Below are 26,973 nucleotides of genomic sequence, written 5' to 3'. Positions count from 1 at the left end.
ATGGAAACTATTTAAGGATTTTGGTGTTCAGTACAGACCAAGCTGCAAAACGGTTAATCAGCAATAGCCTCCTCAGTAAAATCGAAGCTCCTTTTTCTCCTGGCATTTATTCATGGTATCTATTTACAACCCCTTGTCTCTTACCCCGGCTCTGAGCCGTAGCTAATGACTCAGTGCTGTGATATCACCGTGCTTGGCTGTTCTCCCCCCGCCATCCGCCGCGTGTCTGCAGCCCGTCCTTGGTGCCTTTTCCCGAGATAAACCCTGCCTGGAGCGGCACAAAGCGCGGACTCCCCGCAGCCTCGCTGCTCCAGCACTCTGGGAAAGCCAGCCTGCCCCACGCCAGCTCGCATCCAACAATCGGCAGCATCAGTTTGGATGGCCCCAAAGAGCAGCTCCCCCGTGTGAGACCCTCCCTCCCGTCAGCACATTTCCCAGGGAACAAAGGCGGTGTATCCGCGTTATCTCCAGGCTGGAATCGCCTCTCCCAGGCACAGCCCCTGGCTCGCACAGAAATGTTTCTGGTTTAGGCATGGGGGACAGCAAGCACTGTGAGGAGTGTCCTTGTTGATAAGGGATGTGTTGAGCTAAGCAAGCCTGGCGTTTCCATGGGCCAGCTCTGACATCGAGGGGGTGAAGGTGGCTCTGCCAAGCTCGTGCTTAACCAGACCTGGATGTCCCCAGACTGGGGCCGATCCATGCTGGCTCATTAAAGGATGATCCAGGTGTGTGAGGAGGGATTTACCATCAGTGAAAGTGCCATGGTCAAGCATCAGTGGCATGTGGGAATGGGACATGCCCTGAAACTCTGGCACTCTAGATTTGGGGTGGCTAGTGGAAAAGGTTTGGGACAGTTGTAGAGAAACCTGATCATGCCATGTTTATTGTGTGGAGAAGCTGGTGGGCTTATCTGGCGGGACCTGGTTTTAGAGGGGAGTTCACGGTGGTGGTAAGGAGGGAGTGCCCAGGGAGACCCCAGGTCCTTAAGGACACCCAAAGGGTTGCTAGGACCAAACCTGGAGCTGGTTGTTAGGACTTTTTAGGAGCAAACCACCTCAGAAAGAGGCAGAGCGAGCTCCAAACCTTTGGAGCTGGATTTTCCCATCCCATGTTGCACCTTTGCCTTTTGCAGCGTCCCCCGGTGAGGCAGTGATGTTGGGTGCCCACGAGCTGGTGGCACAGCAGAGCCTGGCACTCAGCACTTTGTCAGAGCACAGACTTCAGGCCTAGCCTGGCGTGATTTTGCTTTTATTATTTGCTATAAAACAGCAGTGATCTGGGTCAGGACAGGGCCCCTCCTGCTGAGCTGTGAATACCCTGTGCTGATCAGTTAATCTCTGTCTGCTTTGCTTTTTGCTGGGTGTAACAGCCTTGTGAGGGCTTTGGGAGAATTAATAGCCATAAACAGCTTTGATGAGCGCTACAATTAAAGACAAATTGCAAGTTCAAGGAATTGCAACCGACCAGCTTGGGAATGTATTGCAGGTTGGTGGTGGTTGTCCCTCAGATGCTGGAGAGCAAAGGGAGATGTGTCTGTCAATGCCTCAGGCAGGATTCAGACCTCTGGGAGTGAGGGGGTTGTCCCCTCTGTGCTGGGAGGGGACAGTGTCATGCCCACAGCACTATAGCAGAAAGGGTGTTGCTCAAAACCACCCTCCACCTGACAACTTTGCTTATTTTTAGCTTTCTATGAATTTTCTCTGGTCAGAAGATCACAGGTCACCAGCACTGCTTGCTTTCAAGACAGTGAGAGCAAGAAAATACTAATGAACTCCTCATTCCCCAAGTATTTTCTTCTATTTTGGGCAGTCAAATAAGACTCAGACTGCAATTAGCCAGCCCAGTCTTTCTCATACCCTGACCCTGGGTTTAGACAAGGGCCACAGTGCTGTCTCATTAAAGTTTCACAGAGACATTTATTTTCATAAAAAAGTTTGAAAAAAATACTAGTTTATTAAACAAATGTATTTTTAAACTGACCTTCCTGCAATTTGCATTCAGGCCATCCTATAAAATGCCAGTAGGTGCTTAATGGCAATTACAAAGAAACCATAAACTTAGAGGAGCCAGGGATATTGGCCATCTCCTCCCCAAGACTGTTGGTCTGCAGTGTGTGTATTTGCACTGGATTGTGGTTGGGTATTTGCTGCCCTGTATAAAGGGTGGAATGAAATTCTGGTAAATTCTCCTGTCTGCCCCTCCCTCCCATCCCCATATTTTAGAGTAACTGGAGGCAAGAACTGATGTTTTTATGAAGATTTTGTTAATGGAGTGAAACTTCTCATTTCCATTCTGAATAATTTATGGCCAGCTCATTCCCACTAGTTCTAACTAGGGTTGTTAGCCTAATTATTTTCTTTTCCTCCTGATATTCCTTATTTACTTATAAACAGCAGTTGTATCCTCTCTCAACCTGTTTTGTTTGGTTTTTGGGTTTTTTTAGCTATATAAGCCAAAATTCTCTAAGCTCATAAAGTTGTGCTCTCTCATTTCAGGTAATAAAATTATTAAATCCATAAATGAAGACCCAGCCGGGATCCTGATCACCTGTCCCACTTAATCTTTGCCCAGCAGGTGAAATGCTGCTGCGTGGGGCTGCTGAGCAAACCTCCACTGATTTTAACATGATCACGATTTCCCCTGCCAAATGTAAGCATTTGTAAAGTCATACGGAGGAGCTTGACAAATAAACTGATTTTTAAGTGGGGGTTATTTATGTGCAGCCACAGAAAAGAAGGTTTGACTGTTTGATTGAGGAAGTGGTCTAGTGGAAGGTGTCCCTGCTCATGACAGGAGGTTGGAATGAGATGGTCTTTAAGGTCCCTTCCAACCCAAATCATCCTAAGGTCTGCGGTTATCTGCAGAGCAGTTGCAGAGAAGAGCTGTCTGCATTGCTGATGTCCAAGTCTGACATTCAAAGGTTAGAGGTCTTTCAGGTGGCATTTCTGCTTAATTGTCACTGATGAAACTAATTTACAACAAATTGTATGAAATTTGAGTGAATTTTCTGAGAGCTACTTTCACAGAAGGCAATTCCACCTGAAAAAGTAAGGTTTTTCCTTGGCTGCCTCATCAAACCCCTTTACTAAACCTTTTTAGCTGTGTCATGAGATGTCCATGTTGCAAAGTTTAGGGTTTTCACATCTTTTCCTGGGGCTTAGAGCAGAGTGTTGTTGGCATGAGGAGCGAGGCTGTGCACAGGAATCACATCACAACACTTCATCCATCGCTGGATTCCCCCGTTCTCTCTCCTGGAATATCTGTATTTCACATTTGAAGGCTATAAATGAATCATTTCAGAAAAGAGAATGCAGCTAAATCTCAGGGAAAGCACGTATTTGGCATCCATCTCCACCATGTGAGATCTGTGCCAAATCTGCTGCTCTCTTTTGAGGCACAAGAAAACGTCCCCAGTTTTGTAGCAGCCAGCAGCACCCACTGAGCACTTCAGAAATCTGATCTATTTTCTTCTGGAAATGTGATGGAGCGTTTGAACTACACGACTGGGAATGATTTTGAAAAATGGTGCTAGGCAGCCTTGTTTACTTTCTGAAATCTTTTGAAAACACCAGTTTTAGGAAAACTAACTGCAACCCTAGCAGAAGGATTAATTCATCTGTTTTCTTAGGGAAAAATAATTACTACGGATCTTTCATAGCTCCCAAGGAGTGGGCAGAGAAGTCTTCCCCAGAGCTGTCATCTGTGACAGCAGATCTGGCTGTGATACTGTAAAATCAATCATCCCTCTTGGCCAGGGCAGCGTGCGGGAGGAGGCACCTCTGCGCTGGCAGCTGGAGACTCAGAGCTGCTGCTGAGGCTTTCCTTTTGCTGAATGTGTCAAGAGATGCAGCATCTGCCGTGGTTGGTGGTGATGAATATATATGAGGGAGATGGTTTTAATTTAAAATATTCCAGTTCTTCGTTAGTAGGGAGGCACAGTGCCCCAAAGGGAAGCAAAGCTCAGCGCTGGTGGTGGTCCCTGGAGCCTGGCAGTGGGAGAGGGTGGGCGCACAGACAGGGTGGGCAATGAAGCATTTTACATCTAAGTGAAACCACTGGGAAAACGGAACCGGTGGTGGCAAAGGGCAGCAGGGAATGAATCTGGATAAAAGCCTTGCAGGGAAGCTGTGAGCACATGAGGGGGGTTGGTGTTGGGGCTTCAGAGAGCTCAGAGACATCCCAGAGGTCCGCAGGAGGGTGAGGATGGTCCCGATGCTGGATCATCCGTGACGGCTGCCGGCAGGGAGGCGCCTGGTGGGACTTGAATAGCTATCAGCATGCTGCTGTAAAGTATTAGTTCTCCTGGGAGGAGAGCCCCAGGCAAATGGTAGAAATAGGAAGAAAAATAGGAAGAAAAAAGAAAAGGGGTGGGGAGGCAGCAGAGCTGGGCTGGGTGGCTGAGCATCAGAGTGCTCAGCTCACCTCTACCTGCTCTGCTCCGAGGCTGGTGGGATGGATTCTCGGCAGGGACTGCCTGTCTTGAGTTGCTTTCCTACTGAACAAGACATTTTTCATTTCACATTTCCACAGGAAAATGTCAGCTCCAGAGAAAAAAAAGAAAAAGTGATTGTTGTTTTTATTGTTATCTGCTGTCAGTTCTTTCTTCGGGCTCTCACTTTTCTCACTGTAAGCTCTGCAGGCAGGGGTTTATTCACCACTTTCAAATGACTGGCATGAAGGTACCATGCCAGCAGAAATAAATGTCCATACTGATAGGAGTTAGTATCTTACTTAAGCATTTTCCTTTTGGAATGAAATGAAAAAACTGGACAACCAAAATTCAAGTTGCTTTTGTATTATTTTGAAACCGCTTTTTAATTGGTTGGCTTCAAATCTTTTTTGGGGGAAGCATATTTTTGCTACTAAAAACCTGTAAGCAAGGATTCTTCTCCAGGCATGTCTTGTCATGTGAATTTTATCAGCTCTCCAGACAAATGAAAAGCTCAGGTAAGTGACAGTGGAGGTGGGAATGACTCTTTTGTTCAAGAAGATCTTGTCTTTAGAGCTTTGAAGATATTTCTGGCTTTGAAGAAGACCTCACCCACTTCTTTTTCCTAATTCTCAGCCTGTGGCTTCTTGCTTGTCGAGAGGTGCTGGACACTGGAGCTGTTTGGCCTCTAAACCTCAAGGAAAATCAGTGTGCCTGCAGCAAGAAGAAAGGAGACTTCAGCTTCTCTTTTAGGTACTTGTAAAACCATTGCATTCCTCCTCTGAGTTTTTGTTCAAAGCCCTTGAAAATCAATTGTACCATGAGCAGACAAGCTGGCAGCTTGTGCTTTGCCTGGTTCCATGGGTTCTCTGTCCTGCCCTGCCACCTCTCCCTGCCCAGTGCTCCCATCGTGTCCCCAGTGCCATCAGGGACCTCAGGAGGAGGTGCTCTTGCCTCTCTCCATTCCCCTGCCTGGTCCCTCACTGTCTTGAAATCTGAGCAAATGCAGCACTCTGAGAGCATCACTGCCACGCCAGATTTGGAACAGTGCTGGCAAATGGGTTCAAAGCCTGTTAGAAGAGTGGTGGGAGAGGGGCAGGCCAGGCAGGGGAATACACCAGAGGACCTTTGCCTCTGTCAGTGTGGACAGCCACTGTTTCCCTTCATCTGCAGAGCACAGCACAGCCATTCCCGAGCCCAGACTTCCCCTCTCTGACATCCCCCAGTGCATCCCTGTCCCCACTCTGCTCCCCAAGGGCTTCAGGTCACCTTTGTAGTGGGTTTGTTCAATGATTAGCAGGGAATCAGGGGGGTTATTCTGTTTGTGTTGGCATCTGCTGTTTTGTGGAGGAAGAAAGGTTTAGTTGTGCTGGTGATGGACAGAGGTCATAAGTGCTGACTTCAAATGCTGCTCCCACTCTGGTGGTGTGGAGTGACTCCTGCAGGATCCACTGTCCTGGTATGGCTGTTTAACTGCAGCTGGATGATGGTGTTGGGAGCCTGCCCATCACATCCACTGGGCTTTCTGGATAACAACCCCACTGCTCTCTGACATGGTGACTGTGAGAGGCCTGAGCCAAAGCTATGGGTTTGGTCCTCCTGGGCATTTTGGAATCAAAGCACAGCTGGGACCTGACCACAAAGGCAGACTGTACCCCAGCTTTGGGCAGAGCAGAGAGATGTATAGAGATGTACAGCCACCTACGTTTAGTGGCTCACACCGGTCTCTGAGCAGACCTTGCAGTAACAGGACTGTTCTTCATTTTCTTGAAAAGCAGATTTTAGCATGATGAGTGATTTCTTGGCAGGATATCGAGTATTGCTGAGGCCATGGAAACCAAACTCCTCCACTAGCAAGAAGGCTTTAAAGTTTCAGAACGTCCATCCCACCCCTGCTGCCTATGTCCATCATTGGTGGATCTTGCTGGTCCCAGTACCTCCAAAACCTTGCTCAGATGTTGCAGTGATGGAGCCCAGCCCAGCTGGGCACACACACCTCCCCACCTGGGGCAATGGCCCCACAGCTCTGACAATGTCCCAGCTGTGCCTGTCCTCAAATGGACCTTGGGTGGACCTGAAGGAGCCTGAACAGGTCCCAAGGACTGATGCTGCTCATTGCATCCAAAGCTGTTGAGCATCCCACATGAGGGTGCTGGGACATGGATAAACCACAGTCACAGCCTGCTTTGCCCAATACTCTTCCTTCAATCTCCCCACTCCTGTCTCTGTGAGCAGCAGAGCCTGTGACACCTTCTCTCCTTCACCACTCAACAGCTGCAGATTCACTCTTCACATAGAATCAGAGAATGGCTTGGGTTCAAAGAGACTTTAAATCTCATCCAGGTCCAACATCCTGTCGTGGGCACGGACACTTTCCACTGGACCAAGTTACTCCAGGCCACATCCAGCCTGGCCTTGGACACTTCCAGGGATGGGGCAGCCACAGCTTCTCTGGGCAACCTGTGCCAGGGCCTTCCCACCCTCGCAGTAAAGAATTTCTTCCCAACATCTAATCTAAATTACTCTCCTCCAGTTTAAAGCCTTTCTGCTTTGTCATCTCTTCACTTAGATTCTGCAAATGGAAATTAAAAAGCCTCTGAAAGAATCTGTAAGTAATTTCTAATGATTCTTCCCAGGATATTTTATAAAATGAAAGACCCCTGTGCTCTGTCTGCAGTTAACCAAGGTCCTTTGGAACCAGGAGAATATTTTAAGAACAACATTACTTTGCAGCAGCTCATAGCTAATGAATTCCCAATTCATATTTCACAATAGGTTTAGAAGAAAAGAAAAATCCATTTTCCTCACAGCTGTAATGCATTTTCCAGTCACTTGTGGAACAGACTGTGCTCAGTCCTGCAGCAGTGTAAAAAAGCACAACTCGAGTTTGGCTACTTTGTGGCCGGGGTCCCTCATCCACTCCGCGCTCTAATTGCATTAAAAGTGTGCATTGCAGGGGCTGCCAGAGGCTCCATTTTCATATTACTTGGTTGGGTGCTCTCCCCATTTCTTCTTATTCTGGTTTTGTTAAGTGCCTGCAAAACAAATTACAGCAAATATTCCCTCATCAGGGCAATGCTTCTTAATTCCCAGTGCATTATAGTTTGTACATGTTGATGCATCCATCTAAATTGTGCCGGCGGAGACCTTGAAGGGAGTCATCAGGAAATTTCATCTGTTTGGTAATCAACTTTCTTTCACTTATCCTGGTTCCTCTGATTCAGGATCAAAGGAGAGAGGCATGACAGTAAAATCATAGAATCCTAGAGGGGTTTGGGTTGGAAGAGACCTTAAAGATCATCTTGTTCCACCCCCTGCCATGAGCAGAATGACCCCTTAGGAAGGAAGACACCTTCCACTATCCCAAGTTGCTCCAGGCCCTGTCCAACCTGGCCTTGGACACTGCCAGGGATGGGGCAGCCACAGCTGCTCTGGGAAACCTGTGCCAGTGCCTCACCACCCTCACAGGGAAGAATTTCTTTAATCTCATTCAGTAAATTATGGTATTTTGAATATCCCTACTGCAAACAAAAGCTGGTATTCAGTTACTTCCCATAACAAAGTCAAGGGGGTTTCTTGGTGGATCTTCCATGACTTTAGGGAACTGGAAGCTCCCAGCATGGAGCAGGATGTGATGGTGTTTGCTGGACACGGCTCCTCCTACATGACAATAGATCTGGGTGAGGAATCCTCAGCACCACTTTGGGGTGGGGAGAGACACAAGAATTTGTCCTCGGGTATCTCTGCAAAGCCAACAAGTGCTGCCCTCGAGGCTGCTGCCCACCAGAGCTGCTTGTTGTCACTGTCATCTGACGTTCTGTTGGGCCTGGGGCTGTGAACAAACAGCAGGGATGCAAAACCTGACTCTCACCAGATGATGAAGCATCTTCTGGCATCTCTGCTCACCTTTAGGCAGCAGCCAGCACAGAATGGCAGCAGGTCTGTGCTGGAGAGGTGGCAAACAGGGCTGGTGTGACCTGGCTGTGGCTTTTTCAAGGCATTTAGTCTGCCAGACAGGGCAACAAAATCCCCATGCATTATTCTGGCTGGGTATTTGAGTCCGGCAGAGGGCCAGGATGCAGTTGGAGTCAGAACAGCCTCTCTGGGTCACAATTCTTTCTTCCTCTTTGCTCCCAGGAGTCACCTTCAGTCCCATGTCTGCTGGGTCTTTAAAATTTTAGGAAAAATACTCATTTCCAGTCAGTGTGATAAACTCTTAAGGGAAATGGGAGGAAATCTTCCTAGCAAATATTTTACCCAAATCGATGGGTTTCTAAAGAATGTTTTTATTTTGGCTAATCAACCAAGAACTAGTCTGGTGACAATTCCCCCCAGCTCTTGTTCCTGGATATCCACTGTTTGCTCCTGGTCTGTGCTAGTATGTGCTTTGCCATAAATGTAATGATTTTGGGCAGCTCCTTCAGCAAGTGAGTTGGAGCATCCCATCAGCTTATCCTCAGTGAGCATTTTCCTCATATCTAGACTACAAGCTTCCAACTTCACTTGGGATCTAGCTTTCCCATATCTCATCTCTTCCATATGATTCCATGTTTTTAAAGGCTTGGCATGAGGTAATTGTGGTTCTGCCTGTGTCAGCCAGGGCTGTCACAGCCAATAGACCCACATCCCATGATGTGGATGCTGACTTGCATCCCAGCTCTGCTTCTCACTCGCCTATTCGGTTGTTCTTTTGCATCTGCAATGAATTGAAGTGTGGTCTCATTAATAATAGGGTCTTGAAGCATTTTAGCTTCAATATTTGGTCTTCAAGGTATTGTAAATAGTACCTAAGTGGTGACATCAATGCACTGCCTTAGAAGTAAGAGCAAAGGAGGAATCTGGAAGTACAAGGGGATGTGGATGTGCATGCCAACATGCTGATTCTTGGAGTTCATTGAGAAAAATACCCAGGGAAATGTAAAATTTGTAAAATTGGTTATGGATAATGAATGCAGCTGTAAAAGTGCATTGTGCACCAGCTGGAATGTTGTGTACCAGCTGGGCAAGCAGCTCTTTTCCATAATTCTGGATTCACCTTAGAACTTTTAATTACTCAAATTTCCAATTATTTTCAAGACTGTGTGACAGGTTGTAAAATAATCCTGATTCATTCAACCCAGCCTGGGCCATCAGCTGCTGCTGCCCACCCAGGCTGGAGCTGGGCTATTTGGGTTGTGTCCTGCCTGCAGTGGGGGGTCCTGGGCAGAACATGGCTACAGCTACTTGGTGCAAAATACGATCTTCTGCCTTGATCTTTCCCCTGTGCAGCTGAGATGGACTTTGCTGCTGTGTTTTCCATTTTGGAGGCAAGCTCTTCTGTTATCACCCCCTGACATGAGCAGTGGATCTGATATGTTGTCTCACCCTGGGGAAGTTTTATGAAAAATCAGTGCAGCGTTGCTTAACCTCTACTTCTGAATCTAGATAAATACTAGTGCAGCGAATTTCAAATCAAAAGAATAAACCACAGAGCTGTCCCAGGTACTGGGTAAATAATGAATGAGCAGTCCTTGGTGCCTCGTGTGGATTGCCCGCTGCAGCTCTCCAAGTGCATTGCTTTGGTATTACTCCCTCCAGCACTTCGGTAAGAGCTCATGGAGTGTTTGTGACCAGCTCACCACCACCTTGCTCCATTTGCAGCCCAGGCCAGGGTTGATGGGATGTTGCAGAAGCCCTCAGGTTTCAGCAAGGTATTTCCCTGCAAATAAGACTATCAAAAATGGGCAAACTGGGAAGGAGCTTGATTGTACCCCGTGTTCACTCATCCCTCTGTCAGTGCAATACTGGCCTAACATCAGCACTGATTCTGACTCATATTTTCTCTCATATCTTTGAGTAACTGTGCTGAATGTAGCCACGCTGGAAGACTGATTTTTTGAGCTCGTATCTCTAAAGTCTATTTGTAAAACTGTCTTGAAAGGGCTGGCACAGGAGTACCATTTGTTTTACAGGAACTTGGGCATCCCAGCTCCTTCTGGGGCCTAGCAAAGCTGAGGAGAGCACACATAAACATCCTCATAATCATAACGCTTTTTACTTGGCTGTGTGCAATACAAAAGGCCCAGAGGAATTAGGCAATCAACAGCAGAAGCTTCTTGACCTGCAAGCAAAAACCTCCCCAGGGGTTTTGTGTACAGCAGAACAATGTCCTTTCTGCACTGGGTCCAGCAATCCCACCCTGGCAAAGAGCATTGGAGCTGGGGCAGGGAGATGCCCCTGCCAAGGGTACTGACAGACACAATCCCCAAAATATACTGGAACAAAAGCCCAGGGTTTTGCCTGGCTTCTGGTTTCATGGGCTTTGATTTTTTTTGGTTACTGGGCTGATGTGGGAAACAGGCTCCCTGCTAAGGGTGAGCAGGAAAGCCGCAGCTTCATGTCACAATCTCTGCAGCTTGTTCTCCCAACAGATAATTCTGCACCTGCAAAAACATTGGTCACTTTGTGCCTCTTTATTGTGTTTGAGGGGAGAGGAAAAGAACCCTCCTGAGCTTTCCAGTGTGGGTTTGAAGGTCAGAAGTCACTGAGAATAAGCAGATTTCCTCTCCCTGCTAACCTCCAAGGGCCATCCAGCTCATCCCAGTCCCCAGTACTCAGGATTGACACCAAATACTCAGTTACACTTCTATGACTGCTGTGTGTAATTATGGAGATATCCTGATGGAGTTTGGAACTCAAGTACTCAGTGCAAGCTCAGATGTGGGGCAGCACTGTCAGCACCTGCTGCTGTGATCCCTGTCCTCTTAAAGGCACTTTCCCTGGGAACCATACATATTTATAGATAGATGGACAATTTATCCTGCTTTGGGCTTCAGGCTTCTCACCCCAGTTCAGCTGCCCCTTTCTTCCCACCCACAGGCTCTGCAAATGATTCCTGCCAGCCCCACACTGTGCCCCGTTGCAGCTGAGGGCCACGGGGAGGGTCTTTACCCCCGGGGGTCTCAGCATGGCAGGCTGTGGCAGGAGGAAGAACCCTGAAGCAGCTGCTGGGGGAGAAGCACAGAGGCTTTACAGCTCCCAGCCTGTTGTGTCAGCAAAACTACCCTTATCTCAGGACCCTTATCTGCCAACAGTGCAAATAATTTCTAAATGAGCTGGAAGGAGGAAGACTGATGAATGCAGTTTTGCTGGAAAATGTTATCAGGTTGGGAACAGGGATGGCTGAACACTCCCTTATCTGTCCTGGACAAGAAGTGGGGGATAACAGGGTCTCCCCAGCCTGACTCAGTGATAGCACTGCTCCCAGAAGCATTTTACTCTTCTGTATCAAACTGAAGAGTTTTAGCTATTTGCTTTCAATTCTGCTGTTTGTGCACCTTGCTGTTTATTATTCAGTGCCTTCTGTCCTCTGCCTGCACCCTGTGCCAGGGATTAAGAAGATGCTGATGCTGTTGTTGGCTTTGGCTCCTGGAGGTTGGGCTTAGAGCATCCTGTTGGTGTGCAGGGAACATCAGTGTGGTGATGGAGCCACTGTGTGGGCACTGGGCCACTGTTAAAAAATCCTGTTGTCCCATGTTCCCATTTAAAATCCTTACTAAACCTCCAACCTGACAGCAAAAACCGTGTAACAAACGTGAGGCTTAAATCATGCTTTAAAGCTTGCTGGGATGGGCTGTTTGAAGTGCCTTGACATGTTAAATCATTTAATTAAAAAAAAAAAAGATAGTAATCTATTAAAGCATTTCTCTCTTAGTTTCTCATTTAAATCCAGAATGGAAGGACAGCAATGGAAAATCTTTCCTGGCTGGTGGCTCTTCAGTGTTTTATGAGTTTATTAATGCCCAGACCAAAGGGATTCAGGTACAAAAAGCTTCTCAGGGCAGTTTCCAGGTTCAGAGTGGTCACAGAAACCCTCCTTGGAAACAATCCCTCAATCTCCTCCATGAGGACTTCATGGGATCCAGCTGGATCCGATTTGGGGCATGTTGTAGCCACTGTCCCAGTTATTGCAGGCCACTCCTCCCACCCAGCATTGCTCCAGCATGAGCTGGGGCTCAAATAGCAGCCAGAGAGCTGAGGCAAGCCTCAAAGGGGCTTCATGCCAGCACCCTGCCAAAAATGCACACTCCACAGGAATTTAGTTATTCCTGTGTCCCCAGGACAGTGAGGCAGCAGTAGGAGGCAGCAGGATGGGCTGAGTGGATTTAGTTGCTGCAATAGGATGGTGCTGACAGGAGTCCCTGCCAAGCCCCACCAGGACACCTGGGGCAGCCCCAGAGCTCTCTGAACACATGATGATAAATAAAATAGATGCTTATGTAGAGCGTATGCAAATATTATACTCATACACATACAAAATGAGGAGGTAACTTGATCCCTTCTGATCTGCCCAATAAGAAGCCTTTGCTTTGTTTTTGTCTGTAAAAAGAAACAACAATTGCTCCTATTTTTTGTCTATATTTGGTGTAATCAGATCCCTCCATCACTGAAGCTCATTTCCTGCTGCTGGGCACATCCAAGCTATTATTGAGTATTTATTTTTCCATGGGCCTCTCAGTTTCTAATTACTTTGTGCTGATGTTACGTGACAATGTTGAGTCTGCACCTCCATTAATACCTGCCACATGCTGAGTATATTGTAAACAACACATTTTTCAGATATTTCCTGCTATTATTTACCTCTTTATTTCTGATCTTACTGTTTCTGGATACTTAATGAAGCTGCTTTCTGATGGGGTTTTTGGCTGGGAGGGCAAGCAGACAGAAAGCAAACAGGTACATTAGAAGTAACTTAGCTAGTGATGCCTAAAATTGGTGAAACCCTGTGGGGTTTGTTGCTCTTTTTTTAATAGAAGACAGTGAGAGTTTTGCTGCAGCAAAAGTGATAAAAGACTGGCAGTGCAGAAAAATAATATCTCTGTATGCTCACACATAAATAGCCTGTGTGGTGCTGCTACTGCTGCTCTGGCAACAGCCATTTGTGCTTAAAATCTGTCTCTTCTTATTTGACAGACATTGGAATTTTACATGTGTGGGATGCCTCCCATAAACTGATTTTATTTGGAAGACAGCAGCGAAAACATTTTTTTGAGAAATGAAGGGGAAAACCATTGAAAAATGAAAGGGGGAAGAACATACTTGTTATTTTATTTATATATATTTATAAAATATATTTATGTAAGTATCTTGGCTGTATTAAAGCCTTGTAAGAGTTATGGTGCCATTGCCCTCCTGAGCCCTGAGCTGGCAGGTGTTGGCCCTGGCCCATCTGCTGTGCTACCAGTGCAATTTGCAATGATTCTGGTGCTCTGCAATGATTATTCCTCTTCCCAAATTAAACCTCTGGCTTGATGGACCAGGGCTCTCAGCTGGGGGAAGGCAAAGCAGTGCTCCTGGAGCACTCAACTCCTGCTGGATTTTGCACTTGCCCCTTCTGGAAATCCTAAAGCACCCTGAGCATCATCTGAGACTGGGGTGTTTCTGTGGCTGCTGAACTTGGCAGCAGCTCCTGTCACCTGTTAGGTCTCTATTCTGTGGGTGCATTATTTTTCCCAACAGCTTCATCCCGTGGCTGACACAGGAGCACATCCCTGCAGATCTGAGGAGAGCCTGGCCCTCCATCTAGCAGGGCTCTTGTCCAGCACTAAACATGGAAAATTCCAACAGTCAATCCTGTGCATGATCAAGCTGTTTGGGATCTTTTAACTTTCAAAACAAACGCGAACAAAACTGGTTATTTTACAGCAGATTCTGTTGGAAAGAAGCAATTGGCAAAGCATGTTCCTGGCTGAGCTATTCTCTGCCTAAGAGCACAGAAACACTGACCTCCGGCTTTTAAAAAAGCTTGCTTCAACTCTAATCTGGGTAATTTGCATAAATTTACATTTGAACAATAACAGGTTCTGTTTCCTGCTTGCCACCTGCATCACACCTGGCCACTTCAGCTGCAAAAATACATGAAATTATGAAAGAATCACAATTTTTCTGAAGCATTGCCTGGAGTCAGCTTCTCATTTGTAGTGGTAGTTTTCTCCATGAACCTTTTAACAATCTAACCATACAAGCTCCACTTACATTTAAACCTTTTTGTGGTTTCCATGCCTAACACATACAGGGACCAGGACCTGATAAAAGTCCAACCTGCACAAGAGCTGCAATAGCATCCACACTCAGAATGGGAAGCTCTGGGTATGGTCAGTGGAGCTTGGGCACCAACACAGGGACAGAACAAAAAAGCCTGGCTCGATCTAAAGGAAAATTTTATTAAATTTATTGAGTGCTCTAGATCCACAGTTGTTACCAGAATTTTGCTTTTTCAAAGTTTAACAATATTTTCAAGCATTGGGAACAGAAATTCCTGCCTTCCATCCTCAGGGAGCAATACAACCTGCAGGAGCACGTTGGCAGTTTTTTCTCCAAACCCAGCTATGAAATAAATTGCTTTGCTTGCTATCCCAGGCCTTGTTTTCCTCTGACTGGTGACAATCTTTATCTAGGCTCTACCACCACATGGGTGGCTGCCAGCCTGCTTTGAAAGGAAGGATAACAAGGCAGTGTGATCCCATTAGCTCCGATTTTTGTTCGTGCTTGTTCCATTTAATCAGAACAGGTTTGTTGTGTCAGTGTGGTGTAAAGGAGATACTGTCACATAAAAGCACAGCTCTGAAAAACCAGGCGGGGCTCTGTTTTGAAATACAACTGTTAAGTCAGGCCCTTTGCTTAACTTTGTGCAGCAAAGAAAACAGATCAGATCAGTTTTACAAATACTTGCAGCCTTACTGTGAAAAAAGTGGCTTGTTCAAAACAGTATCAACTACTGCCACTGTAAATGCTTTCTAACACAAAACCACCCTTAATTGTTGCTTCTACATTGCCTGGTTCTTCTCCAGTGGGAAATCCCAAGGCAGCGCTACCCAGTGGCCCAGACTGCAGCAGGACTTTTGCAGTTTATTTCCACTGAAGCATATGAAGTCCAACACATCGTGTCTTGCAGCCAGTTACACACACTGCTCCCTTCCTTTTGCTACCTCTGAAGCAGCAAAATAAAACAACCACTGAGGCAGACATGGCACAAGTAGCAGTTATTCCACTGCTGCTGCTTCTCTTCTCCCTGGGCCAGGAACAGCTGCTCAAGCACATTGGAAAATGACAAATGATACCCAAAAGGCTGTTGACAAAATTAATTTCCCCTTCTGTACTTCTCATTTCGATTTAGGTAGCAAAAGTGGGTATCATTTGACTGTAAAGTATTGTTTTGTGCTTTGTCAAGTCTCTAAATCATCTGTCTCAGAGGTTTGTCAGTAAAAACAATGCCAATATATTAAAAAAAAAAATCATCAGATCAAAAAATTTAGTGGGCACACTTCAGCCCCAACTACCAGACTTATTCAAGCACAAAGTTCAGTATCAGAGTCTAAATATATCCCTGGTTTATGACACTGAACAAATAGGGCATTACTTATTCCAGAGTTCACCAACACACCGGAACATGAGTAAATATTCCAAGTAATCACCTGCAGAGGACACTACATGGCAATGAAATGCATCTACATGCAAGTTACTGCAACCTCAGTCTCACAAATACTCTTTCCATAATGAAAACACAAATCTCTCTTGATATTACATGAAGAACTAGTTCATAGTTATGGAATTATTTGTTCCAATGAAGAATTTTCCACTTGTACTAGAGAAATACCTGTTTTAAAGAAATAATCCCAGAAGTCAAATACAAGAACTGTAAAATATATCATAAAAGCAGAAATCTGTATGGATTTTATGGGATTCAGGCACTGTCAATACAGAAGGACATCTCACTCCTTCCCTTAAGATGTTCTAGCTGGTTGCTGGCAATCAGGTTTGTCTTCATATCCTTATTTATCCATCTAATATAACCTTTCAAATCTTTGTTCTCCTGCAGTTTGACTTCTGGTTACACACAGGAATACCACAACCAACTAGTGAATGAGGTAAATCACACAGGAAAAAAAATATTTACAATTTGTAAGCCTATTTTTAAACTAAAATAACTAGAAGTAAACTTGTATTAAGTATTATGCCATTACCTTCACATAAATTCACTGAAGGAGCTGGAACTTTCAGTCACAACAAGCTCTAGAACTATTTATACCAACATGATTAACAATCGATTAAACTGTCCTACACATGGGCAAAGGGCTCAGTTTTTTCCTACTGGGACTTTCACCAGTGCCAACTGAACAGCTGATTCCTCGCAGTGGAAGGAAAACTGCAAGTCAAACAATTCCCGTGCTGTTTTCTAACTAGAATTTAAGAAAAATACTACAAAACCAACCATGCTCTGTCCAACAGGGTACAAAATCTTTATTCACCAATAAGTTAAAAGTGTTTTTATAAATAGATGTTCTAGTCTTTTGTACTCTGCACTGAGCATAAGGCCAAGGTTCAGTTACTCCTCAGACTCGGATCCCTCTTCATCCTGGCTGATCTGGAAGTAGCGCAGCTCGTACGTCTCCTTGTCGGACGCGACAACGCGGAGCCAGTCCCGCAGGTTGTTCTTCTTGAGGTACTTCTTGGTGAGGTATTTCAGGTACCTGAAAAGCAGGAATTTCACATTAGAAGTTTCTCACTGAACAAGCATTACTGCTGTCTGCACTACAGCCAAGACAATGTCTTGAGCAGGGCAATACCACAGTAACTATACCCAGAAATGGGAAGTTTTCACATGTAACAGGCAATAAAAGTGTATTTTCACTACAAGTATGTAAGAATTTATTATCTGTTGCTTTTTGACTACACAGTAAAACGCCTGCAACTGAAAAGCATTGTTAAGTGGTTCTAAACCTCAGTCTAAGGTAACAGATTCTGGTGCACCTGTACCAGCAAACAAAGAGGGGATGCAAGGAAGGATCCGTACCTCTCATCAATGCGCTCAGTTCTTGTGTGTCCTAACAAACCAAACAGTTTAAGGCTTCATTTGGTTTAAAGGGTTTGTTTGCAACAACCCACATCATGCACGCATTCATTATAATACAAGCAATTAAGTAATCAAACAGCCATCCACGACATTAGTTCAGTGTTATTTTAAAGGTCCATCTTCTCCTGATACATTTCTAAGGACCGACATAAAGTACCTCTATTAATATGCTTAGAGTCAACATTAATTAGCAATCAAGCCTTGAGTTTTAAAAAGTGGTTTTTAAATATCTGATATAATAAATCTGTTTTAATTACATGTTTCACTAATATTTACAAGTGCTATGAAGGTTAGAGCTAACACCTCTCCAAGTATCAGAAGTGGACTAATTTGAACTCATTTTGCAGGCAAGAGCTGAATATTAATGTGTGTTTTAAGGGACATGGTTTAGTGGTGAATTTGACAGTGCCAGCTTTATGGCTGGACTTGATTGTGAAGATCTTTTCCAAGCTAAATGACTCTGTTTTTATGGTCAACATGCCACAGTTCAAACCCCACAAACACAGCAGAACGACACCCATGCCAACCTTTTAGAGAACTGCTTCTCGGACGTCACTGTGATCTTGTTCTTCAGACGTTCAATGTGAACGGTGTTGCCCAAGTTTCCAGTCTTCCCATTGACCTTAACCTTCTCCTTTAGGAACTGTTCCTGTTTCAATATTAAAGAAATAGAACACTAGGGAATGGCACCCTAGGTATGAACTAGGGAAGGGACCCTAGTCAGGTAACAACATTAAAAACCACTGTTTACTTATGTCCTGACAGAAACACTTACAGCACAAAAATATTTTACAGCATGCAATTATTAAAAAATCATCCCAGTGCTAAAACAGAATTTAATCTAAAACAGTTCTATTGCTGGACAGGTATGAAGTATGCTATAGAACCAAATGGCTTTTTTAAATGACAGTATTTTAAAGAACAGCTGATGATTTAACTCATTTAGAACGCAGCTTGTCAACTGCAACTCAGTTACTGCACTAAGGCTTTTATTATACTATGCGTCACAAGAATGAGCAAAACCACAACTTACAAAATTCCCGGAATCAAAGATTCCATCTTCCACAGGATGGGTCAGGTCAAGGCAAAACTTCCAGGCTGACTTTTTGCATTTTCTGTCCTTCTGCTAAAACACCAAAGAATCCCCCATCATTAACAAACCACGCCGTAAAAAACTTTTATCCGACCCAAGGGGGGACACACATGGTAACGGGAGCGCCATCTCCCGGCCAACTCTGCTCGCTGCAGCCGGCCCGGCTCGGCTCGGCTCGGCCCGGCCGCGCCGCCTCCCACAAGAAGCCCTCTCGGGGAAAGCCCCGCTCGCAGCGGGACGGCCGCCGGCTCCTGACCCGCCCCACGGCTCCCACGGCTCCCACGGCTCCCCCGGCCGCCGCCGCCGCCCTCCCGCTCTCACCGGCGCCATGGCGCTCCGCCGCGCTGCTCCGGCCGAAAGGAAGTGAGGCCGGCCACGCCGCGTTTTTATACCCCAGCCATGTGACGTCACCGCGCAGGCGCGCGGCGCGGCGCGGAGCAGGCCGGGAGGGGCTGGCGCTCCCGGGAAGATGGCGGCCCTGGGAAGGGAATCCCGTGTGGAATTTCCCGGCGTTATTCCCCTGGGACAGGACACGGCCGCACGGGCTCCTCTTCCTCCCACAGCCACCCGTCCTCCGCCCCTGGAAGTGGCTGCGAAGTCCCTTGGCAGCCCCCCCGCGCTCCCGTCACTGTAACGAGCACCAGCTCCCCACAGCACTGACACCTTTATTATTTCTGGAGCAAAACACACACACACGTACAAATCTTTCCCCTGATCGTTTCCATGGTGTTGAGAACAGTAACAGAGCTTCCCAAACAGACACCGGAGCTGCCGCCGCACGGGTTGCAGGGCCGGGGGTGTCCCACGAGCAGCAGAAGCCGCGGTGGCCATCGGTGGCCATCGCTCGCCGCTCCCCCGCATTCCAGGAGCCGCGGCAGCCGGGTTTGCTTACAACAGACAGCACAGGACAAAGGGGTTCCGCGATACAGCAAAGCACAGCAAACGTTTCCCTGGAGTTCACAAACCAAGTCCCTCTCGGCTGCCAAATCCTGCAGGGCCACAGTGCAGGTGCTGCAGAGCCTCCGACCACCTCACGCTGAGCTGCCGATCGCTCCAGGAGCCACACCTTCAGGAACATTCCCAGTGGATACTCGAAATATCCTGAACAAGGTCTCTTTATAGCCTGAAGTTTAGTTGTACTGTAACAAACTACATTCTAATTACTCAATCAAAAAAAAAAAAAAAAAAAAAGGTGGGATTTATTGAATTTTGAATTCTGTGAGACTGACCTGCAGTAACCATTAAGAGTTAGAACTGTCAACAAACTTGACTTCTTAACAGATTATGTAAAGTTATCTGTATTGTGAAACTACAGACCGTGCACCGTTTCTGGGTACACTTTGGATTAGAAAAACCTGCAAGAGAAACAATGAACTTCAGCTTAAAAAAAAACAGCCCTGAGAACGTGGCTCAACCAGCAAGAGCCCAGTTGAAAAACCACCATTACAAGCAAAAATTAGAAGGATCTATTGGATTCTCAAAGTATTATTTGCCAACATTTGAGGCAGGAAACACTGCAGTCTTTCCAATTGTGTGAAGTTGTTAAGAGAAACTCAATGAACAGGAGCCATAAAAAACCGCCTTATTTGTGTGGAGTGGAAATACTGCTCACCAGCTCCCTGTGTTCACAGGCTTTACTCTAAGCAATTGCCATCATCTGTAAGTTGTTTATGGTTTTGACACAATTTAAGTGTTAAGACAGTAATACAGAACAAATACACCGGTAAGATTTGTTTTAAAGTAAAGCTATGAAAAGAGAACTTCCCTAAGCACTTGGTTATGGATATTAAAAATACACATCTCTATGGACTACTGATCACAAACAAAGTTTGTTGCAACGATTCTGACAGGAAACTGAAGCATCTTGCTTTGGAAAAAAATGCCTCAAATACATGTTCTAATTTAGAAGCAACTTTTATAACCTTACTGAAACTTGGAGATTATGCTTTAAGACATGCTTATGTATTACCTATGGGAAACTTCATGCATGATGCTCTGCACTTCCATGGTGCCTGAAGTGCTTCACAAAGACAACTAAGTATATAAGAACAAACCTATAATGAAGTACTTAATCATTTAAATCTTGCAGAACTGAAGGTTGCAGCAGAAGGACATGTGGAAGTCCCGAGGAGGGCTCTTCCAGCAAGCTGGAGGTCATAAAACCTCTATGTTTAAATTGCTGTAGTACCTGAAAACTCTAGTCAGGCCAGGACCCTGCTTGTAGGAACAGGGCTTACACCAGCCCTGCTCCCAGAGAGCTTAGTCCAAGTAACTGCTCAGATTGTGGGCCAGTGGCACCAAGTACCTGTCTTCCAACAAGGTTTCAGAGGACAGACAGGCACCTGATAATAGACTAAAACACTACCAGAGCAAGGACAAATTCAAGTCTTGTAGTTTTCAAGCATATTGGAAGTATTTGTAATATGGTGATAGAACTTGCATTAGTTTGACTTCCCATGTGACACCACACAGCTCAGCTTGCTGTCAGCACCATCAGCAATCATTTCAGTCACCTCCAAAGCCAACAAAGCCTGACTTCCAGGTACCAGCTCGATGGAGAGGCAGAAAGGAGGATAGTGCAGACTAGCCTGAACTATTTCTCATCTGCTTCAGAACGGTTCTGAAGCATTTCAATCTACAGCTTCTTTTAAAAGCAGTTTTGCCATTTCCGTCAAGGTGCTATTTATAGAATTCACCTGCAACATGTTTTGTGCTAGGCAAGAGCATGTGGCAGGTCCTACCTCTGCCAGGTGTCCCAGGTAGCTGTGCTTTATTACCAGAGTGTATTTATTGCTGTCTTTACCTTCACTGGCACTGCTCTCCCTGGCACGGGAAGTCTGCGGACAATGCGTGCTTTTGCCACCTGCACTGCACCTCCAAGGTTTGCTAAGCCCTGCCCCAGTGTAGCCAAGGACAGCTCAGGACAGTTGCCACGAGCCCTTCGGGGACTAGAGAGTACAAACTATGAAGCTGAAAACATTTTAAGCAGTTAAGAGCAGCATGAAGTCCGACTCTGGCTGCCAGTAGTGTGAATTGTGCGTGCTGTCCAGGGCAGCTTCCGTGTCAGCCTCCATCAGCCACTGAGCATTAAGGCAAGTTCAGGAAACAATTTATCAACTGTGAAGAGAGGTCTGAGCCATGGACTAAGGAAGTTTCCCCACTCATGAAAAGTCACCAAGTCTTAGAATTCTAAGTTGAACGCCTTAAACAGGAGCAGGCTAATTATCCTTCCATAACTATTGCTGTGAAGCCTTGTTAAGGTACTAAATAGTTAGAGGCATGCATGCGTGTTGCTATGACTCAGAACTCCCCAGGATAGGAGCCAGCTTCCCTAACTAGGTAGCAAGTTAGTTACTCTTATAGTGAAGCCATGGTTGTTCGGTATCATCTGTCAAGTTTATGTTTTGAAAATACAATAGGTTTTTTTTTTTTTTAAAAAAAGAATCACATGCATTTAGTTTAGGCTCAATGCTACAGTTTGTCCCACTTTCTGAAAAACATGTGGTCCCTGTGCTACAAAAATATGGTCTGAACCTGAAGGTTAAAACCTAAAGCTGGAAGCACTGCAACAGATTCCCATGGAGTTTGTCACTCTTTTATAGTTTAAGATAAATATAATAAAGGAAAGCAATTGAACTGCATTTTTCTATTTTATTTTTCAAGTCTGACAAAGGCCTCGAGTGAAAGTCTATAGCTTTAACATCCATTCTCACCTTTGTGTCCCCTTGACCTATCTATGTCTTATCTACTCAATATTCCAACGGCCTGCCTAAACCACAGGTAGGCTTTTTTTAAAATCATTTTATCATTACAATAAGCCAACAAGTTGGCAAAGAAGAAAACAGAGGTAATACAGTTTAGTTGCACATGGCCACTGGGGCTTGGTCAAGCCAGCTGGCATTTCTGATCACTTGAGTTGCTTGGTCTAAAAGTTGCGATTGGCACCTACAGTTCTGCAAGAGTCCCAATCCACAAAGTACTTAAGCTTTAAAAAAAGGGGAAAAAAAAAAGCTACTTTTATTGTCAGTTCTACCTAAAGATGTCAAGAAAAATACTATTTGTGCTCTAGGTCACTTTATAATCCTAGATACCTACCAGCTTATCTAAAAGCCCCTGAATACTGTATTTTGTCTGTTCATACAGACAAACACTGTTTTGCTCAAGCAAATAAAAATATATCCACTAGTAACACCTGATTGGTTTCTTAGATCCATAGCTGAAACCCACAGGAATGTTAAAATAGTTACAATTAAGGAATTAAAATCTCAGTGATTTTGAAAACTGCCAGTTAGCCTGCAACACTAATCCAGAATCCAGCACTGCTTTTTAACAATTCAAAAAAGAAATGAGGTTGCTTGTGAAGGCCAGAGCTTTGGTGACAATAAGGACCAAATTTATAGATTTGTGGTTTGTCCAGACCTGAGCAGTTGCCCGAGCCTGGAGATCTTCTTTACTTGCAAGGCTTTATGGCTACAGCACATTCTTCATTCATTGCACTTATGACAGATATCTGGAAGAGAAGACACGGAGGTGAGCTCCAGCCCAGGCCACAGGAAGGAGGTTACAAACTTTCACATTTTACTATCTATCCCATCTCTTTTGAGTGCTCCAGTACAAATGTCCTTCTGCATCTCCAAGTACCAATCCCCACCCCTCCAACCCACTCTTCACAAAGAGATACAAGAGGTCAATATCAGAATAATACTTTTTCATTGTATCGACAAGTGGGATTAACCAGAACTGTTCTTGTCTGCCCTCCCTACTCACCTGCACATCTTCATTGGCATTGAATTTTCCTTCTATTTCTTTGCCAAGATCCCCTTCTGGCAACTTTAGGTCCTCACGAACTTCACCACTTTCTGTCAGCAGGGAGAGATACCCATCCTGAATGCCTATCAGCTGCAAAGAGAAGTTCATTTTTACAAGTCTAACATCAGCAGTCACCAGCAGGTAGTAGCTTAATGTAAGCAGAAGGCAGTGAACTCTCCCTGTTACAATAATTCTTCAGTACTGTAACAATTAAGGACCTTATTCAAATCCATTTTTAACAAAGGTTGAGTGGGCTAAGAGTTAGGGCAACTGTAGCAAAGGCATTCTGCTATCAAGAACCAACAGAACCCTGCTGGTTACATCCTTGTAGGTGGGACACTACAAACCCTGTATGTGTGATTTAGGAAATGTACTGCTTCCAGGTCACTGGTTCAGCTTTCTTTATCTGTGAATTAGAAACAGTATCTGGAATGGTGTTCACTCAACTACACTGCTTGTATAAAGTGTAAAAAGGACACAACAGTGTAACTATACACTTCTATACCTGCATGTCTACAGTGAGATACAATCATTTACATTAAACTAATCAATAAATTAGGGAACATCCACCAAGACCTGGGCCATTTTATAATGCTGTTTTCAGCCCAAACAAAAGCCTGAGCTAAGAGGAATGGCTATTTTGACAGAGCAGGTTGGAAAATTTGGGACATGTAACAGTGAATCCAAAAGATCAGAATCCCAGAACAATAGAGAAAGACCACCAAGATAACATGAAGAATTTCTTGTAAGGTCTGAACACTAAGACAGGCTGGTCACACTTTATTCCAACAGCATCAGCTGTCCTGAAGAGTTGCTAAAACACTGAACTTGGCCTGTGTCAAGCAACTGCAGCTTTCCAGATGATGTGGATGTGTCAGTTCCTGACTAGAACTATTCCCAATGCAATGAGAAGATAGCAAACAAGTTATAAGTCAACCTGAACTGTGCTTTTAAGAGCTCACTAACCATATCACAGACAGCATTACAGAAGTTGCTCCTTTCATACATGTATTTCAGTGCAGAGTTCAGGAGCTTCAGAACTGTTTAGTATCACCTATAGCCACTTTCCACACAAGGAGCAAAAAAGTTAGAATTGGCATCAGATGCAGTTTAAGACTATTTTGGGGATTCATCTACCATATGTAAGAGTGAAACTATAAATGACAATTTATGTTTAGATTCAAATTTACTTATGTGAGATCTTGATTCTCATTTAACTAATATTAACTTGCAGCAGGGATAACCTCTCTCCATATTCTAAAGCATGCCAGTACCACAAGGAATCCAGAAGTGGCGTTATAACAATAGCTAGAAGCATGGTTACGAATTATGTCTATTACCTGTCATGCCTAAAGACTACTACTCTAACCTGAGGTTGTTTATACACCAAGGAGCTCTCTCTCTCTCCATCAGTGAGTTTTGACAGTTTTAGCAATTCAGTAAATGCTATGTCATATCAAGACAGTACTTTATTGAGAGGCAAATTTGGGGATGAAGAGAGTTTATGTGTGGTACAAAGAGTATAAAGCCTGGTATGACTGTTAACTCACCTGGTAATCATTCCTCTTGATATTTGGAACATCCATGTTATGAGTTGATGGGCAAATATCTTCATATTTTTTACCAGTGAAGATATCAATACCAACCAAATGGACCTGTAAGAGCAGAAAAATAACTTCAGTTACTGTTGGTCCTGGAGAAGCAAGATGCTATTGCCATCAGTATTGCTGGTTCTACTCACTTTCCTACGAGATCATGTGCAATCCCAGATTCTACCTCAACCCTTCGCTTGTGGTATGAAAACATCCCTCACATCAAGAGGAGGCCTCTCACTCCCTTCCACAGTACACTACAGAAACCCCACAGGAGAGCAAGCCACTGTTATCTTCCACTGCCTTCTGTACCTTTACAGCAGCAAGCTAAGAGTTCACAGTGGTTAAGAAAATGTTTATTTAAAGACCTAGCTGTTCTGAGAAACAGAACAGTGGAGGTTAAGGGGAAAGAGTGGTCATGCACAGCGATCACAGCAGCTCCCACCTCCCTTTATGCCAGCTGCACTGCTCACTGCAGCTAGAGCTTAGATGACCAGTTCAACCAGTTCTTCTCAGGTCCTTTTCTTCTCACAGCTGTTTCTATATTTAAGAAAATTGGATCTGTCTATTAAAACAAGCCAAGGGGAAGGAGAAGGGGAAATACTAGGAAGAGCTTGGTCGACTCTAGCTTGGAAAAATCCTAAATACTCTACTCCCCTATACATATGGCACAAGGTTGTGGAAACTTATAAATCTCTGTAGTCTGCACTTGTAACAGATCTGTCTCCAAACTCTGATATACCCACCCTAAAGTGTGGCTGAATGAATGAATGAAGAGGGATTCCAGCCTTGCTCCAAGCTCTGGACAGCTGCATGAGCCAACTGCTTGGGCAGCAGGGCTGCAGCCCCAGACAGCAGCTAAGAACATCCCTACTGGGACACAGGCACTCCTCTCTCACTGCTGGAATAAGGAAAGAAGCTGCGAGGCAAAGGCAGCAAAACAGGGCCAGAGCAGGCCCACAGAGTAACGAGCGTCCGCGGAGCTCTGGATTATGTAACACAGCCCGGGCACTCCTGGTCTAACACTGCAACAGTAAAAGTCTGCCGGCACGGGCAGACACAGAAGTGCTCTGGTGGGTATCGACAGCACAAGCCAACCACGCCCTAGTGATTTCATCAGCCCCCCTTCCAGAACTTACTCTACCCCCACTACAGAAACTGGTTTTGTCACTATGAGTGTTAAAGCTTTTTTTTTTTTTTTTAAAAACGTTAACTAGTTAAAGTTGGGAGAAAAAAACAACCCCCCCGGTCCTCGATCCTTCCTGCTTTGTATGACTGGAAACCCTTGAGCCAGCTCTGGAATGATGAGACACTGCTGCGAGAAAGGCAAAGGCGGGACGCAGAGCCAAATGAAACGCTACACCCTTCCCTGTCGGCCAGCCGGGAGCCGCAGGAGCGCACACTGCGGGCTGTGCGACAGCCGGGCCGGCAGCGCTCACCTTGGCGTGGCCGTGCTTGCCCGTCTTGGAGGTGGACATCTCCACGATCTTGCAGGGGCGCCCCTTGAGCACCACGAAGCCGTTCTTGCGCAGCGCCGAGCACTGCATGGGGTAGGTGGAGGAGGCGCCGGCATCGCCCGTGGTGAAGTCGAGCTCGTCGGCCATGGCGGTGCGAGGGGGAGGGCTGGCGGCGGGGGGGCTGCGCGATAACGAGAGAGGGTCTGCTCGGAGCCCCGGCGGCAGGAAGGGGTGGCGGGGAAGGGGAGAGGGGGACAGACACGAAGCCAACCGCCCACCGCGGGGAGCGCGGGCCGGACTCCCCCCCCCCCCCACCCCGCCCCGCACACGTGCGCGGCAGGCGGGTCCCGCCACGTGCCGCGAGCCCCCGGCCTCCCGCCCCCGGGCCTGCCTCGCCCCCCTCCCTTCCCGTGCCGTCCCCGCGGCCCCCGTTACCTTGCGAGGAGAGTCGGGGGGTGCCGGGGGTCTCGGCGGTGCCGGGGGAGCGGGGCGGGAGCGGCGGGCGCGGCGCACACGCGCCCGACACCACTGCGGCGGCCGGCGGGAAGGGGCGGCGCGGGCAGCGCGCGCACGGCCCAGCCCCGCCCCTCCGCTTCCGCCGCCGCTCATTGGCCCACGGCCGTTCCGCGGGGAGGGGCGTGGCCTAGAGGCCCCTCCCCGAACCACGTGCCCACGGCCCTTCCCGCGCCCGCCCACTCGCG

At 46.1% G+C, this 26,973-nt stretch overlaps 2 protein-coding genes across 2 annotated transcripts; both read right to left on the bottom strand.

Moving 5' to 3' along the window:
- Window positions 1-16,683: 16,683 nt before the first annotated feature.
- On the bottom strand, window positions 16,684-18,838 carry RPL22L1 (ribosomal protein L22 like 1). Its single transcript, XM_048314445.1, has 4 exons — window positions 18,736-18,838; window positions 18,355-18,447; window positions 17,849-17,970; window positions 16,684-16,938 (listed from the first exon to the last, which is right to left on the bottom strand). Exons 1-4 carry the CDS (start codon window positions 18,742-18,744, stop codon window positions 16,794-16,796), a joined length of 369 nt encoding a protein of 122 aa, XP_048170402.1. The 5' UTR covers window positions 18,745-18,838; the 3' UTR covers window positions 16,684-16,793.
- A 221-nt stretch (window positions 18,839-19,059) lies between these two features.
- EIF5A2 (eukaryotic translation initiation factor 5A2) lies at window positions 19,060-26,763 on the bottom strand. Its single transcript, XM_048314446.1, has 5 exons — window positions 26,708-26,763; window positions 26,255-26,453; window positions 24,774-24,878; window positions 23,182-23,313; window positions 19,060-22,924 (listed from the first exon to the last, which is right to left on the bottom strand). Exons 2-5 carry the CDS (start codon window positions 26,417-26,419, stop codon window positions 22,865-22,867), a joined length of 462 nt encoding a protein of 153 aa, XP_048170403.1. The 5' UTR covers window positions 26,420-26,453; window positions 26,708-26,763; the 3' UTR covers window positions 19,060-22,864.
- Between the last annotated feature and the right edge of the window lie 210 nt (window positions 26,764-26,973).

Source organism: Corvus hawaiiensis, chromosome 10, assembly GCF_020740725.1.
Source record: "Corvus hawaiiensis isolate bCorHaw1 chromosome 10, bCorHaw1.pri.cur, whole genome shotgun sequence".
Classification (NCBI taxonomy): domain Eukaryota; kingdom Metazoa; phylum Chordata; class Aves; order Passeriformes; family Corvidae; genus Corvus; species Corvus hawaiiensis.
Note: the sequence above shows the minus strand (reverse complement) of the source record. Positions and strands in the feature narration are given on the sequence as shown.

Coding starts and splice junctions, on each gene's coding strand:
- RPL22L1 (XM_048314445.1), bottom strand. Junction 17,971..18,354: donor TCTTTGATTCCGGGAATTTT/GTAAGTTGTGGT, acceptor ATATTGAAACAG/GAACAGTTCCTAAAGGAGAA. Junction 16,939..17,848: donor GAGAAGCAGTTCTCTAAAAG/GTTGGCATGGGT, acceptor CCTGCTTTTCAG/GTACCTGAAATACCTCACCA.
- EIF5A2 (XM_048314446.1), bottom strand. CDS start 26,419: ATGGCCGACGAGCTCGACTTCACCACGGGCGATGCCGGCGCCTCCTCC. Junction 23,314..24,773: donor TCAAGAGGAATGATTACCAG/GTGAGTTAACAG, acceptor TTCTCTTTGCAG/CTGATAGGCATTCAGGATGG. Junction 22,925..23,181: donor ATGCCAATGAAGATGTGCAG/GTGAGTAGGGAG, acceptor CTTCTCTTCCAG/ATATCTGTCATAAGTGCAAT.